The sequence below is a fragment of the Chiloscyllium plagiosum genome, unplaced genomic scaffold (genome assembly GCF_037043375.1).
Source record: "Chiloscyllium plagiosum isolate Xiang-an unplaced genomic scaffold, Cpla_swu_hap1 HiC_scaffold_4, whole genome shotgun sequence".
NCBI classification, from domain to species: Eukaryota; Metazoa; Chordata; class Chondrichthyes; order Orectolobiformes; family Hemiscylliidae; genus Chiloscyllium; species Chiloscyllium plagiosum.
The window spans coordinates 61,004,736-61,024,051 of NW_028270142.1; the positions used below are offsets into that span (position 1 = coordinate 61,004,736).

At 41.1% G+C, this 19,316-nt stretch overlaps 1 protein-coding gene across 1 annotated transcript; it reads right to left on the reverse strand.

Moving 5' to 3' along the window:
* Positions 1-4,142: 4,142 nt before the first annotated feature.
* On the reverse strand, positions 4,143-19,207 carry LOC122549147 (DNA-directed RNA polymerases I, II, and III subunit RPABC4). Its single transcript, XM_043688488.2, has 4 exons — positions 19,114-19,207; positions 10,209-10,292; positions 6,394-6,486; positions 4,143-4,352 (listed from the first exon to the last, which is right to left on the reverse strand). Exons 2-4 carry the CDS (start codon positions 10,267-10,269, stop codon positions 4,330-4,332), a joined length of 177 nt encoding a protein of 58 aa, XP_043544423.1. The 5' UTR covers positions 10,270-10,292; positions 19,114-19,207; the 3' UTR covers positions 4,143-4,329.
* Between the last annotated feature and the right edge of the window lie 109 nt (positions 19,208-19,316).

Here is a 19,316-nt window from a genome sequence, read left to right on the forward strand (position 1 = left end):
TAACTCCAGAATCAACCTACTGAATCTCCTCTGCACCTCCTCCAGTGCTAGTACATCCTTTCTCAAGTAAGGAGACCATAACTGCACAGTGGCAGCACGGTGGCAAGCGCTGCTGCCTCACAGCGTAAGAGACCCGGGTTCAATTCCAGCCTCGGGCGACTGTCTGTATGGAGTTTGCACATTCTCCCTGTGTCTGTGCGGGTTTCCTCCGGGTGCTCCGGTTTCCTCGCATAATCCAAAAATGTGCAGGTGAGGTGAATTGGCTATGCTAAATTGCCCGTAGTGTTAGGTAAAGGGATGAATGTAGGGGGGTGGGTTGCACGTCGATGTGGACTTGTTAGGCCGAAGGGCCTGTTTCCACACTGTAAGTAATCTAATCTAATCAATACCCCAGGTGTGGCCTAACCAGCACCATGTACAGCTGTAACATAACCTCCCTGTTTTTAAACTCAATCGCCCTAGCAATGAAGGACAAAATTTCATTTGCCTTCTTAAGTAACTTTTGCACCTGCACAAGGACACCCAGGTCCCTCTGCATGCTGCAACTATTTACCATTCAAATAATAGTTCTTTTTAGTGTTATTCCAACCAAAATGGATGACTTCACATTTATCAACATTGTACTCCATCTGCCAGACCTTTACCCACTCACCTAAACTATCTATATCCCTTGGCACACTTTGCTCTACCACTCATCTTAGTATCATCAGGAACTTTGACATATGAGACATGGACCCCAATGCCAAATTATCTATGGAAATTGTAAACACTTGTGGTCCCAACACTGATCCCTGAGGCACAACACGAGTCACTGATCACCAAACAGAAAAAACACTTATTTACCCCACTCTTTGTTTCCTGTTAGTTTACCAATTCTCTATCCATGCTAATGCATTGCCCGAAATGCCATGTATCTTTATCTTAAGCAGCAACCTTTTGTGCAGCACCTTGTCAAATGCCTTTTAGAAATATAGATACACCACATTTACTGGGTCCCCGTTGTCCACCGCTCTAGTAATGTCTTCGTAGAATTCCAGTAAATCAATTACCCTCAGTGACCTGCCTTTCATGAACCCATGCTCCATCTGCCCAATGGGACAACTTCTATCTAGATGCCTTGCTATTTCTTCCTTGATGCTAGATTCAAGTATTTTCCCCACTACAGAAGTTAAGCTAACCAGCCTATAATTTTCCATCTTTTGTCTACCTCCTTTTTGAAATGGTAGTGTCACATTTGCTGTTTTCCAATGTGCTGGAACTGTCCTAGAGTCTCGCAAATTTTGGAAAATACCATGAGCGCATTTGCTATTTCTCCACCACCTCTTTTGGTACCTTGGGATGCATTCCATCAGGGCCAGGAGACCTGTTTACCTTTAGCTCCATTAGCTTGCTCAAAACTCTCTCTTTCACGATAATATTTTCTAGGTCTTCACCTTAGCCTCCTTGTCATCAATACTGGCATGTTATTCATGTCCTCCACTGCAATGACTGACATAAAACACCTGTTCAATGCCTCAGCTATTTCCTCATTTCTCATTGTTAAATACCCCTTCTCATCCTCTAAAGGACCGACATTTACCTTAGCCACTCTTTTTCATTTTATACATTTGTAGAAACCTTTGCTTTTATATTCTGTGCTAGTTTACTCTCATAATCTTTCTTTATTGCTTTTTTTGTGGTTTTCTGTTGACCTTTAAAGTTTCCCAATTTTCTAGTTTCCCACTGGTCTTTGCCACTTTCTGTGCCTTATCTTTCAATTTGATATCCTCCCTTATTTCCTGAGACATTGGTGGCTGATTACTCCTTTTTACTGGTTATGTACTTTTGCTGAACACTTTGAAAAATTGCTTTGAAAGTCCTCCACTGTTCCATAATAAAGTCTTTTGCTTCTAGACTACTTTAGCCAACTCCTCTCCCATCCTATTGTAGTCTTCTTTGTTTAAGAATAGGACCCTAGTATTGGATGTTATCTTCTCACTTCCCATCAGCGATCTAAATTGATTCATACAGGGGGCCCCTTGGAAGGAGCGATCACAAACTGAGACCATTAACTATTCTTATCTCCTTACACAGGATGAAGTCAATGGATGGGAGGCTGGGCTGTGTTCACAACTCTGTTGCGTCCTTCAGAACAGCAGTTGCCAAACTAAGTTGTGATGCATCCAAACAGGATGCTTTCTGTGGTGCATCTATAAAAATTGGTAAGAATCCTCAAGACATACCAAATTTCTTTAGCCTCCTGAGGAAATAGACAGTGTTGTCCTTTCTTGACCATCATGCCGACATGGCTGGACCAGGATAGATTGCTGATGGTTGTCAAAAACAGGAATTTGACACCTCAGCACCATTGATACCATTCTACTTCCTGAAATCTATGATCAGCTCCTTTGTTTAGCTGATGTTGATGCAGAACTTGTCATCTTTACACCACGTCGCGAAGCACTCAATCTCTTTCCTGTATTCTGCCTTGTTTGAGATCCAACCTACACTAGTGGTGTTGTCAGCAAACCTATAAATGGAGTTGGAGTGGAACTTGGCCACACAGTCGTGAGCCTAAAGGAATACAGAAGGGAGCTGAGTATACAGCTTTGTGGGCACTAGTGTTGAGGATTATGCTGGAGGTGGCGTTGTCACCTATTCTTACTGAGTGCAGTCGATGGGTCAAAGTCGAGGATCCAATCACAGACGGGAGTCAAAACCTAGGTCTTGGAGTTGAGAGATGAATTTGTTTGGAATCATTGTCTTGAAGGCAGAACCCATAGTCAATAAATAGGCACCCTACATAGGTACCCTTGTTATCCAGATGTTTCAGGGATAAGTATAGGGCCAGGAAAATGGTATTTGCTGTGAACCTGTTGTGCCAGTAGGCAAATTGCAAAGGATCAAGGTAATTTGACAAGCTATTAAATTACCTTGATCCTTTGCAATTGTCTGAGCTGTGACTAATCTATTGAGGTCAGAGCCACTGGGTGGTACTCATTGAAGCATGCTGCATGATTTTTCTTTGGCATTTGAGGTAAGATTTATTCAACCTCATTCAACCATCCACCACCACCAGGCTGAAGCAAGACATCATCATTCAGAATATAATTAGACAAGCTACAAACATTGTAGCAAAGACAGGGCATTCTGCAGTAAATAATTCACTGGATTACACACCAAACCATCTACAAGAAACAATGATGTGATACTGCCCTCTTTTTCAAGTTGTGGGAATGTCGGCATCACTGGCTTTCCCAGCATTTATGGACCATCCTTTATTGCCCAAGAATGGTGGTGTGCTGCATTCTTGAAACATTGCAGTCCATGTGGTGTAGGCACATCCAGAGATTGCTGTCAGGAAAGGACTTACAAGACTTTGATCTACAATAGTGAGAGGATTTCAAATCAGGATGGTGTCTTGGAAAGGAATTTGCAGGTAGGATGTTTCCATGCATCTAACGCCTTGCTCATTGTAGTGGTAGGGATCAGTGGTTTAGAAGATGCTGTTGAGAAATCTTTGTAACTAACTGTTGTGCATTATATCGACTGTACACAATGCTGAAACTGTGTGTGAAAGGAGTGGCAAACTCCACACAATATATTAAGTACTATTGGTAGGCACCCACCTAAAACCTTGAACATCACCAGCATTCTCCTTCCCCTCCCACGTTCTGGAGACAGAAGTTTGAATTCCACTATGGTAAACAAATCGAACAAAAAGCTAGCCTATCGGCAGATCTTGTAACCACGGTGGTAAAAACCTATCCAGTTCAGAAATGTCATTCTAGAAAGGAAATATGCCATTCTTATCCAGTTTAGCTTATATGTGACTCCAGGTCCACAGCAATGCACTTGACTTTTAACTGCCGTTTGGGCAATCAGAGATGGGCAAATGCTGGCTTAGTCAGCGATACCTACAAATAATAAAAAAATCTTCTGTTGGAAAAACTACAAAATAAAATCAATCTTGCTTCACTTTGTCTTGAAGGACGAGTCTTTGGATGGTGCCACATCTTGGCATTTGCAGGTTTGTCAGACATAGTTACTGTTATTTTGATAAAATGTTTCCTTTTCTGCAGTGAGGTGAGAGGATCACATGATATTTTATATTGTGAATAATCAAAGAAAATGAAATAGTCGTGTAACAAACTGGAAAAATATCAATTATGTAAAGCAATTTATTTCCATCAAATAAAACAGAACATCTTGTAAATACTTTTTGATGAATGTCAGAAATAACAACAACAAAAAAAGAGAGACTTCCAATCTGAAATTTACATGAGAAACAAGGCTGGACAGAAACACTTGCAAATCTTTTCGGTGTAAATTTAAGAAATATGTTGAATTTCACCGGGCATCAAAAACAACCACTGCAAAGATTCAAGTTAAGGAAGAAAATAAATTTTAAAACTAGAGCTACTTAATACAGTTAAGTCCCCAAAGTTCTCATAACATCACCAATGCAAATAAAGCATTGTCAATATATTCATTTAACATGGAGTTTCATGTTAACATGATTATGACCTCTGCAGTGATTATGGTCCTTCCCAGGTCCTGACACGACCATCAATTGTTACTTTTAAAGTTCCGAGTGTCCGTTGTAAGCACTGGACACTTCAGCTGCTCCTCTCATGCTGCTTGGTTTTTTTGCTTGGGCTCCTTCCATTACTCTCTTTTCTACATTGGTCCTGGGTTTGTTCTGCAGTTGTTCTCAGCTTGTGGCTGCTCCCTCCCATTCAGCACTTAGAACACAGGATCTATCTACTGACGAAAGCTGTTTGATGCAGGCCTTGCCAGCAAATACCGGAGGAGAAAGTGAGGTCTGCAGATGCTGGAGATCAGAGCTGAAAATGTGTTGCTGGAACAGCGCAGCAGGTCAGGCAGCAACCAGGGAACAGGAGAATCGACGTTTCGGGTCCTTAGGAATGAGGAAAGTGTGTCCAGCAGGCTAAGATAAAAGGTAGGGAGGAGGGACTTGGGGAGGGGCGTTGGAAATGCGATAGGTGGAAAGAGGTCAAGGTGAGGGTGATAGGTCAGACTGGGGTGGAGGCGGAGAGGTCAGGAAGAAGATTGCAGGTTAGGAAGGCGGTGCTGAATTCGATGGATTTGACTGAGACAAGGTGGGGGAAGGGAAATGAGGAAACTGGTGAAATCAGAGTTTATCCCTTGTGGTTGGAGGGTTCCTAGGCGGAAGATGAGGCGCTCTTCCTCCAACCGTCGTGTTGTTGTGGTCTGACGATGGAGGAGTCCAAAGACCTGGTGGAGTGGGAGGGGGGGGTGGAGGGGTTGAGCCACAGGGTGGTTGGGTTGGTTGGTCCGGGTGTCCCAGAGGTGTTCTCTGAAACGCTCCGCAAGTAGGCGGCCTGTCTCCCCAATATAGAGGAGGCCACGCCAGGTACAGAGGATGCAATAGATGATGTGTGTGGAGGTGCAGGTGAATTTGTGGCGGATATGGAAGTTTCCTTTGGGGCCTTGGAGGGAGGTCAGGGGGGAGGTGTGGACGCAAGTCTTGCACCTCCTGCGGTTGCAGGGGAAGGTGCCGGGAGTAGAGGTTGGGTTGGTGGGGGGTGTGGATCTGACGAGGGAGTCACAGAGGGAGTGGTCTTTGCGGAATGCTGATAGAGACCTCCAAACGGACCCCACCACCAAGGATATATTTCCCTTCCCTCCCCTATCAGCATTCCGTAAAGACCACTCCCTCCATGACTCCCTTGTCACATTTTCAGCAAATACCTGAACCAACTAACTCTGCCATTCATTGGCACCTGGCCAAGCTAAAAATACAACACTTCAAGAAATTATTTTAAAACGTAAGGTGTTCCACTCAATACAGTGTTTATTTGATATTTAGTGACTTATTTTAGTTTGCAAGAACTTTTAACTAGGAAAATGTTTACAGTTGAGTATTTCAACCTGTGTACTTTTTTCCCTCACCGAAACAACTCTGACATTAATTGTTTTTGGAGTTCATGCTTCATTTGAAGCAAGTTGTGTGGATGCTGAGATCTAACACAAAAATAGTATGTGATGGAGATACACAGCAGGATGGTAGCATCTGTAGAGAGAGAGGGAGAGAGGGTAGTGAGGGAGTAACAATTAAATATTTGAGCCCAGTACGACTTTTCTGCTGACCAGACCGAGTTTCTGCACTTAGTTTTTATGTTTCACTTAGAGATGTGATTTTAAGAATGTAAATGTAAGTGAAGACTTGCTGTAGCTTTCAACAGTTAATAGCTTTACTATGCTTAATTCAGCAATCTAAGCTCAAACTTTGATATTATTAATAAAAATGCATAAGGAAAAGGACTTAATAATAGTCAGGTTTCAGCTTAGATCCCCATATACACAGCTTATATTACAGGCAAAACATCAAGATATTAAATCATTGTGTGCTAAATTGTTTAAGGATACATCTCTTTGTTCTCTTCTTGTACATTATTCTGTAACCACATTCTCGGCATCGGATTGGATCTCTTGCTTTAATTTCATTTTCAGTATGACATTCTGTAATAAATATTCAAGAGATCAGTGTTCAACTTCTGTCTTAGATTCAACTGGTGTCAGATTCATTTTACTTTTTCTAAAAAAAAAGGTGCATAAACATACATGAATGTGTACAGTCCTGTGTACATGTTAGAAAAAACTGGTTTTCTGAATAACAGTTACACATCAAGAGGAGTACGTTCTGCATTTGTCAGTGAGACCTGTTGCCAGTTTATACAGACAAATCTACTCACTTGTACTGGTGTCAATTTAAACTGTCAGATGTAAAGAAAGATTACTAGGCACATGCATAGGTCTTTAATGTACAATGATGATGCTTCATTAGAAAATGGGATGAGAATCCTGTAGCTTTAAAAAATGGAAAAGGTCCTGATTGCAAACAGTTTACCAAATGAAGCATCAATTTGGTGACCTTAACTAGCTAAATGAGAATACAACAATTTATTGACCTCAAATTAGGAGGCAAAAGGTGGTACATTCAAGGTGATCTCTCGTAATTAAGATTGTACAGAAAATTTAGACAGTGCAAAAATGTCAAGAAATCATAAATGAATAATCACTCCCAAATGAAAGAAACACCAACACAACGCATACAATTGTGAATTATTATAGTTGTAGGATCAACAAGTTATTTTCTTGCATGGTACATCTAATGACAAGTTTAATTAAAGATAATACATTTTACAGACAAGATATCTAACTTTAAATTCTTCTAATTGGATAAAATGTGTTGGGTGTGAGGATCAACAACCCAGATGGCATGGAATCTATGAAGAAGCCAAGGAAAATTAACAAATACTTTAACTGTTGTAATGTTAAAAGTGATACTATACATTTATATTTGAGTTATTAATTTGAGGGTTATCTTTGTGCCTGAGGTTAATAATTAACTTTTAAGTTGCCATTGTGACTTATTTTCTGAATTGAATTGGCTGTGTCACATTTATTCAAATGAGTACAACGAAAACGTTATACGTCACCACTTTGAGGCCTGGCTTTAGATTGAATAGGTTTTTGTGCACCATTAATGGACTTTTGTTTATTTTAATTTGTTTTGAGACCTACCAAGATGAACATTGGGAGCTTAAAGTTTGCTAGACACTTCTGGAATTTGGTTTTGTTTAAGTTTAAGGAAGATACTGATAGCTTAGAGAGAGACCGACCTTTGGTTTTAGTTTTACTTTGAGTGGAGCAGTCCTGTGAAATCCCTGGTTGATTGGATCAGTGTTCCCAAGATGAGAACAACATAAAGTGAACTAGGCTACATTACAGTTAGTATTAGTTCCTGGCCAGAAATAAAATCCTGAAGAGGTTACTTAAAGCTAAGTACATTTAAATTCAAGTATCTAACAGCTTCAGGAAGAAGCTATTTGCAGCTCCAGTCTAGAAGCTGACGTCGCAAGGTTTTGGGTACTGTACAGGTTTTTTTCATTTTTTCAATTTATAAAGGAATGTTTTGGAATTATTGGGACCATATTTTTATTGTGCTTGAAAATATGAAATTATAAATTGTTTTAAAATTTCTTTTATATAATAAACTTTAATTTTACTGTCAAAGCAAAACCTGCAAGCACTGCATTCTTACATTTTAATAAACAACCACTTTGTTAAAACCAGAATAGATCAAAATATTATCAATCATGCCATGTTTCAGTCTAGAATGTCACTTGTCCAATACTACTTGTCAGCTGAAAATAATAACACTGATGCAAATACTGAAGCTTTTTTTTTTCTGATGTCAAAATCACTCTCATTCTATTTTGTAGTTTTAAATATCGGAGGCAGCTAATGCTTTTGACATAGTACTGGAAGCAATCCGCAGTTCCTGCTATCGTACCTACCTCAATGGATGGAGAAGGCAGTGATCAGGAAGTAGACACTTTGTTCAGTTTCAATTGCAGTGGCACAACTGCATTTTTCTTTGTCACTTTATCATTGAAAATCAGGGCAACAACAAAATAAGCTGAAAATGTGTTGCTGGAAAAGCGCAGCAGGTCAGGCAGCATCCAAGGAACAGGAGAATCGACGTTTCGGGCATAAGCCTTTCTTCAGGCCCGAAACGTTGATTCTCCTGTTCCTTGGATGCTGCCTGACCTGCTGCGCTTTTCCAGCAACACATTTTCAGCTCTGATCTCCAGCATCTGCAGCCCTCACTTTCTCAACAAAATAAATCCAACATCAATTTATACAAGGTATGTTCACAAAAAATTAACGCAACTAGTTTTTCCCACTCCACCCAATTTTACTAACCTCAAATTACAATGTTAATGCAAACATTTTCGTTTCCTATCTTTATAGCAGGCATGTGAACTATGACACCCATTCTCCAGTTGCAGTGCATGCTGTTAAGTCAGTCACTAAACAGTGCATCAGACCATCCTGACAGTAACATGCCTTTTCTTCCTGTACCATTAAATCCCAAAAGTGAAGCACATTATTTGTCCATAACGTTTAAAGAAAACTGGCAAATTTAGAGGTGTAAATCTGCCATTCCAGACTGCTGCTTTGCTTATTTTTTGAAGAGGACACCTTGTTAGTTACTAATTTTTCCAGTTGTCTAAGACAGAAACTTGAAATTGCAACAACACAAATGAAATAAACAATCTCAAAGATGAGATGTGTTTCCAAACAAGCCGGATGACAAAATCGATCCTCAAGAGGAAACCAAATAATGATGAATACTGCATTACAAAAGCTGAGTCACAAGACAATATTTTCTGTAGGGTGCTCGTCGCTGTACTAATTATGGTTAATAAAAGCAAATTGGAGAAATGCTAAGGCCTGCTTTTGTAATTTGATAGTATATGAAAATAAAAACAGCAAAGTCAACATGAAGGATGAAATATCCATTAATTTGATATGTATTGCTTTGGTGGAGAGTTTCACATAATGTGCATGACAAGTTTTCAAAGCTTCTGGATTTTGTAAGAACTCTATAGTGATTAGAATAACTAAAAGATTTCATCACCTTATCCCTCAACATCAGGGAAATTAAAGGACTGGAAGCAAGGTGGAGAGCAAGCCGTATCTACAGCAATGAAGCGGAGGTGGAGATGGTCGAGTGCATTAAGTTCCTAGGAGTGACAGTCACCAGTGTTTCTACTTCCTCAGAAGGCTAAGGAAATTTGGCATATCTATAAAGACACCAAACATCTTTTATAGATGCACCACAGAAAGCATTCTGTCTGGATGCATCACGCCTTGTCGTGACAACTATTCTGCCCAGGACCATTAGAAACTACAGGGAGTTGTGAACACAGTCCAGGCCATCATGCAAGCTGACCCTCCTTTCATTGACTCCACCTATACTTCTCACTGCCTTTGAAAAGCAGCCAACATAATCAAAGACCCTTTGTACCCCAGTTAAATATCTTATAATCTCTTCCATTTGGCAGAAGATACAAAAGCTTAAATACATATATCAACAAATTGAAGAACAGCTTCTTCCCCATTGTTATTAGAATGGACTTCTCAAATTTCAAATTTAATGCTGACCTCACTCTTTGTGCACCTTCTCTGCAGCATAACATTGTATTCCTCGCTCTACTGTATTACCCTTATGCATTTTTTATGGTATGATCTGCCTTTACTGCATACAAAACAATACTTTTCACTGTACCTAGGTACATGTAACAATAAATCAAATCAAGAATGTAACAAAACAGATTGTGCTGTTATTCAAAATGAGAAACGTCAACTGTAGTCTAAGTTGTTATCATTACCTCCACAAATATACACCATGGGTTGTTGCTTTGGAGGCTGCAAGTCCTTCTGGATATCCATTTCTATCCAATTTTCAGTTTGGACTGAAAGACAATCAAATGTGAATTATTACATAGTCATCAAGTTTTGTTTTAGAGAGTTTTTACTTGGTTTTTCTAATATCATTTGTCACAGACTAGTCTGATGTTAAAATCCTAGCTTTGACATTTGTCAGCAAATCCATTAAATTAAAAGATAAAATATATGTTTGGTAAACCTGACATGCAATTCTATTTCCAATGATAGTGGCAAAAGTTTAATATATTACTTTGCATCACCAAACTTCAAAAATATAGTTCCTTTAGACAACCTTCAACAACTGCAGATATCAATTTGTCTGGATAACAACAAGAACATTCGAGAATCTTGATGCTACAAAGTATGAAGCAACCCATTTGATTGGCACTGTATCTACAATCTTAAATATTAATTCCCTCTTTCATAAGTACATCCCACATGACACTAACAAACAAGGCAACAGAATGTAGCACAATGGATTGTTCATTGGCTTCAAGATAAAACAGCAAATAGGAGTAGATGGTAATTATCAAGAATGGCAAGAAATTAAAAGTGATTTTCCAAAAAGATCAATGCTAAAAACACTGCTTTTCACAATTTACATTATGATTTGGACTTAGTAATCAAAGAGAGTAGTTAATATCATGGGCTTTAAAAAAAAAACCACAGGGGAGGACATTAAAATTATGCACAATGGGAAAAAAATTGGCAGAAGACAATAGCTGTCATAGCAAAAGCTGAGGGGGTCATTTTAATAGGAACAATGCCACCAGTTTCTGTATCCTCATAACAGTTGAAGCAAACACTCAGACAGAGCATGGCTCTACCTTTTTTACCTTTATTCCGAGCCATGGAAAGAGAAATGATCGCGCATGTTGTGGTGTAAAATTCCAAGCAGTGGAATGTGGTGAAACGGTTAAAAATTATGTCCCAATACATGTGTGAATCTAACCGGAATGGAGGTGTTGCTTAGTCCCGTGTGAATCTTCTTATCTGTATGTAACCAGAATGGAATGTGTTTTTTAGCCTTGCTCTGCTGTTCACATGAATGTTTATATCTGGAAGGGAGTATATCAGCTGGAAAAGTCTCCAGTTCGGTGAGTCTGCTCCGGGGTTACATTTAACCGCCGAGCGTGGGTTGTTGGCAACCGCTCTACGAGAACTGACGGCTCCCAGTTTTTGTAACATGTAGAGTGAGTATAAGCCAGACCCGTTGTGCGACACTGCGGGGAATAAAATGCCCATATTCTAGCAGTCTCGCCTCTTGGTCGTTTGTTCTGTGTCAGACTACTCTCCTACGAACCTGACCTTGAGAATTTTTTTAAAACATTTGGCGTAGTCGAGCAGGGTCAATCGCAATTGAGGAGAGATTTTGATACAGAACAATGTTTTGGAAAACGACTAAGAAACCAGAAGAACAAACTGTGGAGGTCCCGACCGTCCCGGGATGGCATGGATGTGGGCATGTACGTGGCAGTTTGTTTGAGAAAGGATCCCAGTCCTGCCGAAGAACCCCTTGCCTGGGGTACAGCGGAGGATGTGGGCATGTCCAAAAGGCTGAAGCGGAGTTAACAGAATTGAATGGGATTGAACTGAACTGAACTGAGTGGAACTGAAGTGAATCAAATTGAACGGAACAAAATGGAACTGAGCTAAATTGAATTGAAATGGACGGAACTGAATTGAATTACACTGAATTGACTGAACTGAAATTAACTGAAACGAATTGAACTGAATTAAGCATAATGTAACACATGTATTGGGCCAAGCAGTGGAATGTGGTGTAAAATTCCAAGCAGTGGAATGTGGTGAAACGGTTAAAAATTATGTCCCAATACATGTGTGAATCTAACCGGAATGGAGGTGTTGCTTAGTCCCGTGTGAATCTTCTTATCTGTATGTAACCAGAATGGAATGTGTTTTTTAGCCTTGCTCTGCTGTTATTATCTGTATGTAACCAGAATGGAATGTGTTTTTCTGCTGTTCACATGAATGTTTATATCTGGAAAAGAGTATATCAGCCGGAAAAGTCTCCAGTTCGGTGAGTCTGCTCCGGGGTTACGTTTAACCGCCGAGCGTGGGTTGTTGGCAACCGCTCTACGAGAACTGACGGCTCCCAGTTTTTGTAACATGTAGAGTGAGTATAAGCCAGACCCGTTGTGCGACGCTGCGGGGAATAAAATGCCCATATTCTAGCAGTCTCGCCTCTTGGTCGTTTGTTCTGTGTCAGACTACTCTCCTACGAACCTGACCTTGAGAATTTTTTAGAACACATGTACACATAGATATGAGTTCTAGTTCTTGTCTTAAACAGCAGATTCTTAAGGAATTATATAGTCACCTACGGGGAGCAGCACCCAAATAAGGCAACATCAAAATTAATTGGGTGACCATTATAATCAGCGAGCATCAACAGTAAAGATTAAGCCATTTCGCATTACATAATGGATGTTCCTCATCTTAATAACTGACATTATACAATGGATATTCTTTACCTCATTACCTGACATTACTTAATGGATGCTCTTTACCTTGTTAAACCACCACCCTTGCGACTAGCACTTCATTGTTTAGTGCAAGTTCTTATCTTGTCAAAGTCATGCTAGCTGAGCCTTTGTCAAGCAACCCTAAATTTAACTCTTTCCTACCTGCTCATACCTTATACACTTTCTCATACCCTCCTTTTATCATTTCATCATAACCACCTAGATGGCACAACCAGTTTTCATAAGAATCTCACTGCCAGTACTTAAGTTATTAACACACAATTTGCAATGATAACAACAACAAAAATTACTATTCCATGCAGTAGATAGAATCTGCAGAATCCTCCCAAGTGGAAAAAGGTTCACCAGTAAAGTTCTTAAATCCACAGTCGTTAGTGACCACTCCATCCCCTCCAAATCAAGTGGAAATGAGTCAGTTATCCAAAATCTTCTTCAGTAAAGTCCAACCTGAAAACAAAATCTAGTCTGTCCTTCTGCATCACTCCACAGAAATCTGAATTTTTGGATAAGAGCAGTTAAATACTTAGAGACTTCAATCTTGGAGATGTTTCAGAAGGAGGATACCAGCGCATCTGAGCATGAAGTACAGCAGCACACTACGTGAACGCAGCATTCTTTGGTGCTTCTGCTCCCACTCTGCTGTCAAATGTAACAAAGCCAATTGGATGTTTTGATGTTAACTTGATCACTGAACCTCCGTATCCCATAAATGATCGAAAGAGAAGGTAAAGCTCACATGGTTTAAATGTCCATAAGAAGGCCACTGACAAAAAGCCTCTCGACCTCCTCTTCACTTTTGTGCTCATGAGCTGATTGAATCCGCTGGGTCAGGTTGTGGAGGGGAAGGTGGTGGTTTGAATGTGAATGGAGAAACTCTAGAGATGGTGTTAGCTGCTGAAAGTATCTTAGCATTTCCTCTTTTCTTACTCTATGTCTGGGGACTCAAACCCATTTGTCAGTGCGTTTACGAAGCGGTGTCTCTTGACTGAACAAATTATTGTCCGAGGAATCCATAGAAAGCGTCTGATCGTTTCCGATACACAGGAATATCAAGAGGGATCAAGATTTAAACATCACCTTGTGGGTCCATTAATCTCCAGATACCGATGTTCCAGGTGATCGTTGACATTGTCCAATCGTAACTATTCGCTTGGACTCCTACCCGGCTCACCATATTGTCACCCTGTTTCTGTATCCACATATCAGTTGATGCAAACACTCAGACACAGTATGGCTCTACCTTCTTTACCTTTATTCCGAGCCATGGAAAGAGAGCAATTGCCCATGTACATAAAGACATAAGTTCTTGATCTTCTCTCTCAAACTGCAGATTCTTAAGGAATCACTTACACTCACTTCCAAATAAGGCAACATCAAAATTGATTGGGTGACCTTTATGATCAGCAAGCATCAACATCAAAGTTTAAGCCATCTGGCATTACACAATGGATGTTCCTCACCTCGTTAATTGGCATTACACAATGGAGGTTCTTTACCTTGTTAAATCACTACCCTTGTGTCCAGCACCTCATTGTTTACTCCAAGTTCTTATCTGGTCAAAGTCATGCTTGCTGAGCATGTCATGCAACCCTAAACAATTATTTCCCTATATGCTCATACCTTCTACACTTTCTCCCTCCCGACGTGGTCGACGATGCCCTCCACCGCATCTCTTCCACTTCCCGCTCCTCCGCCCTTGAACCCCGCCCCTCCAACCGCCACCAGGACAGAACCCCACTGGTCCTCACCTACCACCCCACCAATCTCCATGTACAGCGCATCATCCGCCGTCATTTCCGCTACCTCCAAACGGACCCCACCACCAAGGATATATTTCCCTCCCCTCCCCTATCAGCATTCCGTAAAGACCACTCCCTCCGTGACTCCCTCGTCAGATCCACACCCCCCACCAACCCAACCTCCACTCCCGGCACCTTCCCCTGCAACCGCAGGAGGTGCAAGACTTGCACCCACACCTCCCCCCTCACCTCCCTCCAAGGCCCCAAAGGAAACTTCCATATCCGCCACAGATTCACCTGCACCTCCACACATATCATCTATTGCATCCTCTGCACCCGATGTGGCCTCCTCTATATTGGGGAGACAGGCCGGCTACTTGCGGAGCGTTTCAGAGAACACCTCTGGGACACCCGGACCAACCAACCCAACCACCCTGTAGCTCAACATTTCAATTCCCCCTCCCACTCCACCAAGGATATGCAGGTCTTTGGACTCCTCCATCGTCAGACCACAACAAAACGACGGTTGGAGGAAGAACGCCTCATCTTCCGGCTCGGAACCCTCCAACCACAAGGGATGAACTCGGATTTCACCAGTTTCCTCATTTCCCCTCCCCCCACCCTGTCTCAGTCAAATCCATCAAATTCAGCACCGCCTTCCTAACCTGAGATCTTCTTCCCGACCTGTCCGCCCCCACCCCAGTCTGATCTATCACCCTCACCTTGACCTCTTTCCACCTATCACATTTCCGACGCCCCTCTCCCAAGTCCCTCCTCCCTACCTTTTATCTTAGCCTGCTGGACAAACTTTCCCCATTCCTGAAGAAGGGCTTATGCCCGAAACGTCGATTCTCCTGTTCCCTGGATGCTGCCTGACCTGCTGCGCTTTTCCAGCAACACATTTCCAGCTCTGATCTCCAGCATCTGCAGACCTCACTTTCTCCTCAAAGACTTTCTCAGAATAAGCAAGTCAGTTATCTGGAAGGTGCAGGTCTCAGTGGGGTACAAATACAGAAATCATTACAAGTTCAGCTACAGATTACAGGTCACAAATAAAGCAAATTAAGCACCAGGCTTTACTTCTAGAGGGATAGAAGTTGAAAAGCAGGGATGTTATGCAAAATCTGAATTGAAACATAGTCATAGCATTGTGTGCAGTCTGGTCACCATATCATAAATAGGAATTGGATATAGCGCAAAAAAAGAGTATATATAACAAGAAAGGATTAAGAGACTGGATTTCTCTCCTTCGAAAAAAATGCTTATGATGGCCAATGTAAACATTTAAAATTATTACTTTTTCTTAAAATAGAGTGGACATTTCCTTTTGTCGAGAGAATACTCATTTATATAAGATAATTACCATGAAATCCAACAGAAATTTCAGAAAGGTGGCGAGAATGCAGAAATTCCTACCACAGGGTGTGACTAAAGCAAATAGTACAGATATAATTAAGGGAAAGCCAGGCAAGATAGGAGGGAGAAACAGACTTAGCGTTAAACTTGTATAAGAAAAGTTCAATTTCAGTTGGACCACTGCAACAACTTCTGGACTTCAGAATCTACCTGAAGAATTGGAGACGAGTGCAGAAACATTTCATGACAATGGTTCAGGAATTAGGAACATCTGTACAGAGATATACTGCAGGACATGGGACTATGTAACTTGGAGAGGAGATTTGACAGAGGTATTCAAAATCATGAGATGTTTGGAAAGAGATGAGAAGTTACTGGTCCCCTAGTGTAAGGATTGAGAAAGAGAAGACACAATTTTAAAATAACTGTCAAAATATACAATAGCACCCTGAGGAAAAACATTTCCACATCATAATTAGTTAGGGTTTAAAAATATGGTGGAGACAGGCTCAATTGAGACATTCAAAATGGAATTAGACTTATTTGAAAAGGAAAATAATAGACAGTTACAGGGAAAAGGCTGAGGAAAGGTAGCATAAGGTGAATTGCTCATTTGGAGAGCCACGGTGCATAAAATGAGCTGAATGGCCTCCATCTGCACAGTGACAGATTAAGACAAGGCAAAAGTGAACCATAAACCAAAGCAAATATGTCAAAACAGGGTATGTCTGTGCCATATGCAAACAAGTTCCTTCAACAGTACATTCCAAACCTGCAATTTCTTCCCACATTTGACAACAGCAGATGTACAGGAATACCAGCAAATTCAAACTCCCACTCCCAAGACCCAAGCATGATTCTTAATGAAGACTTTGCAACTGTGCTCATTAAAGAGGCTGACAATGTAGTCATGTGAAAGAAATATTACATAGGATAAACATACATATATGTACACTAATTTAGCAAAAAGTAGTATCAAGAGGTTTATCTTGGAAGTGGATAAATTGCCAGGGCCTGTCCAGGACGGAATACATTATACTTTAACAGAAACTAAGCAAGGAAAGTGAAGCTGTGTCATTTTCCAATCTTCTGGTCACAGGTTTCAGCCAGTCAAATCATTGTTTAAAATTAGAGGAAGAATATTACAAGTTCTTTACAGGTCAAAAAAAAAGTCTATCCAATGAAAAACAAATTACGAAAAAAAAATTCAGACAGTATAAAGCATTTCGAAGGATGCAAATTAAGCAATAGTCAGCATGGATTGAAAGGTAGGTCATGTGAGAATGTGGAGAAAGTGAGGTCTGCAGACGCTGGAGATCAAAGTTGAAACTTTATTGCTGGAACAGCACAGCAGGTCAGGCAGCATCTAGGGAACAGAAGATTCGACGTTTCGGGCACATGCCCTTCTTCAGGAATGAGCAGAGAGTGTTCAGCAGGAGAAGATAAAAGGTAGGGAGGAGGGACTTGGAGGAGGGGCGTTGGAAATGTGAGTCTGCTTCAGAATGTGTTCCTGAAGAAGGGCATGTGCCCGAAACGTCGAATCTTCTGTTCCCTAGATGCTGCCTGACCTGCTGTGCTGTTCCAGCAATAAAGTTTCAACTTTGATCTCCAGCGTCTGCAGACCTCACTTTCTCCTCGAAGATTTCAACCTACTGCGAATCCTCTTACAAGGATGCCTTCCTTGAAGAAGCTCTCTGCCTCTCTCTATAAAGATTTCAGTGAGTCCCTCTCTCACTGCACACCCCAGGTCATCTCCTCTGCACAGAAGCTCTTCAGCCACATTCTGAAGCAGACTCACATTTCCAACGCCCCTTCTCCAAGTCCCTCCTCCCTACCTTTTATCTTCTCCTGCTGAACACTCTCTGCTCATTCCTGAAGAAGGGCATGTGCCCGAAACGTCGAATCTTCTGTTCCCTAGATGCTGCCTGACCTGCTGTGCTGTTCCAGCAATAAAGTTTCAACTCAAATGTGAGAATGTGTAAATGTGAGAATGTGTTGTTTTACAAAGTTACACAAGGACAGTCAATGAAGACAACTCATATGGAGCACAATTAAGCTTACAGAGGATACAAAAATTAGTCATAGTTCCTAGTGAGGAAGGAATCTGTATGAGAACAATCAATGCAGTTGTTAGCCAAATAAGGCACAGAAGTACACAAAAACCTGTTAGGACATATTAATGTAGAGGAAGAGGAATGTTGGATACAAATCCACAGATCCTTGAAGGTAACAGTGATAGTTAAGGTGATCAGGGAAATGTACAAGATATAGTCTACACACAACTAATAAAATTAAGAGTAGGGAGATAATGAGAGAACTAAACAGAACACTAGTTAGATACAAACTGATTACAGTTCTGGGCATCATTTTGCAAGAAAATCATATAAGATACTCAGACAGGACCTTTCAAAACCATGACCACTTCCATCTAGAAGGACAAGGTTAGCAGATACATGGGAACACTACCACCTGCAAGTTTCTCTCCATCCCAGTCACCATCCTGACTTGGAAGTATATTGCCATGTTTTCATTGTCAGAGTCAAAGTCCTTGAAGTGCCTCCCGAATGGCATTGTCAGTGTTACCTACAATAAGTGGACTGCATGTTCAAGACGACAGCTCGCCATGACCTTCTCAATGGCAACTAGGGATGGGTAATAAATGCTGGCCCAGCCAGCGACGCCCATGTACCACGAGTAAATTAAAACAAAGGACAGCGCAGATTGACAAGTGTTAACAATCATACTGAATTCAAAACATGAACGAATAGTGAATAGCATTCTATTCCACTCTCGATTCTACCGCTCCACTCCCCAAATCTTGTACAGTATAGGCAGAAGAGAGATTTAAATGGGTAGTTAAAGAAGTGGTGTAAGCATGAGAAAGTGTGATTTTTTTTAACAAGCGATACATCCAGCTCATTTTCAACTAGACATGACGGGCTGAATGGCACCTAGCAGTGGCTCTGCTGTAGTTCCCTAGAACCAGTAGCGAAACAATACGATATAACTCAAAACAGAAGCCACAATTACCCTTTCATCGATATGGCCCGTATGGTTTCCAACAACTCGCATTTCACACTAAGCCAGAGGCCCTTACTGTTACCAAGAACCTGTCCCCCATCCCTCTCTCCTCCCCTAAGGATTTTTTTTAACAATATGAGGCTAAATGATTCGATATTATTTAGGGGATCGATCTGTTTCTCTTCCTTCATTCCCGCCCTTCTACCCACCCTAACTATACCTACCATCTCCGACTGAACCGTATTGAAAAAGGAACCTTCGCAGCAAAAAATTTTCAGGCCGCTTGCCCAACTACTTCCGGTTGCCGTGAACAGTAATACGGCCGCTGATTGGCCACCCGGAGAAACCAATCAGAGTTTTGGATACGAAATTCGAACAGCGGAGCGGATTGTCAGCGGCGGCACTGGATTATGAGGAAGGTTGGGGG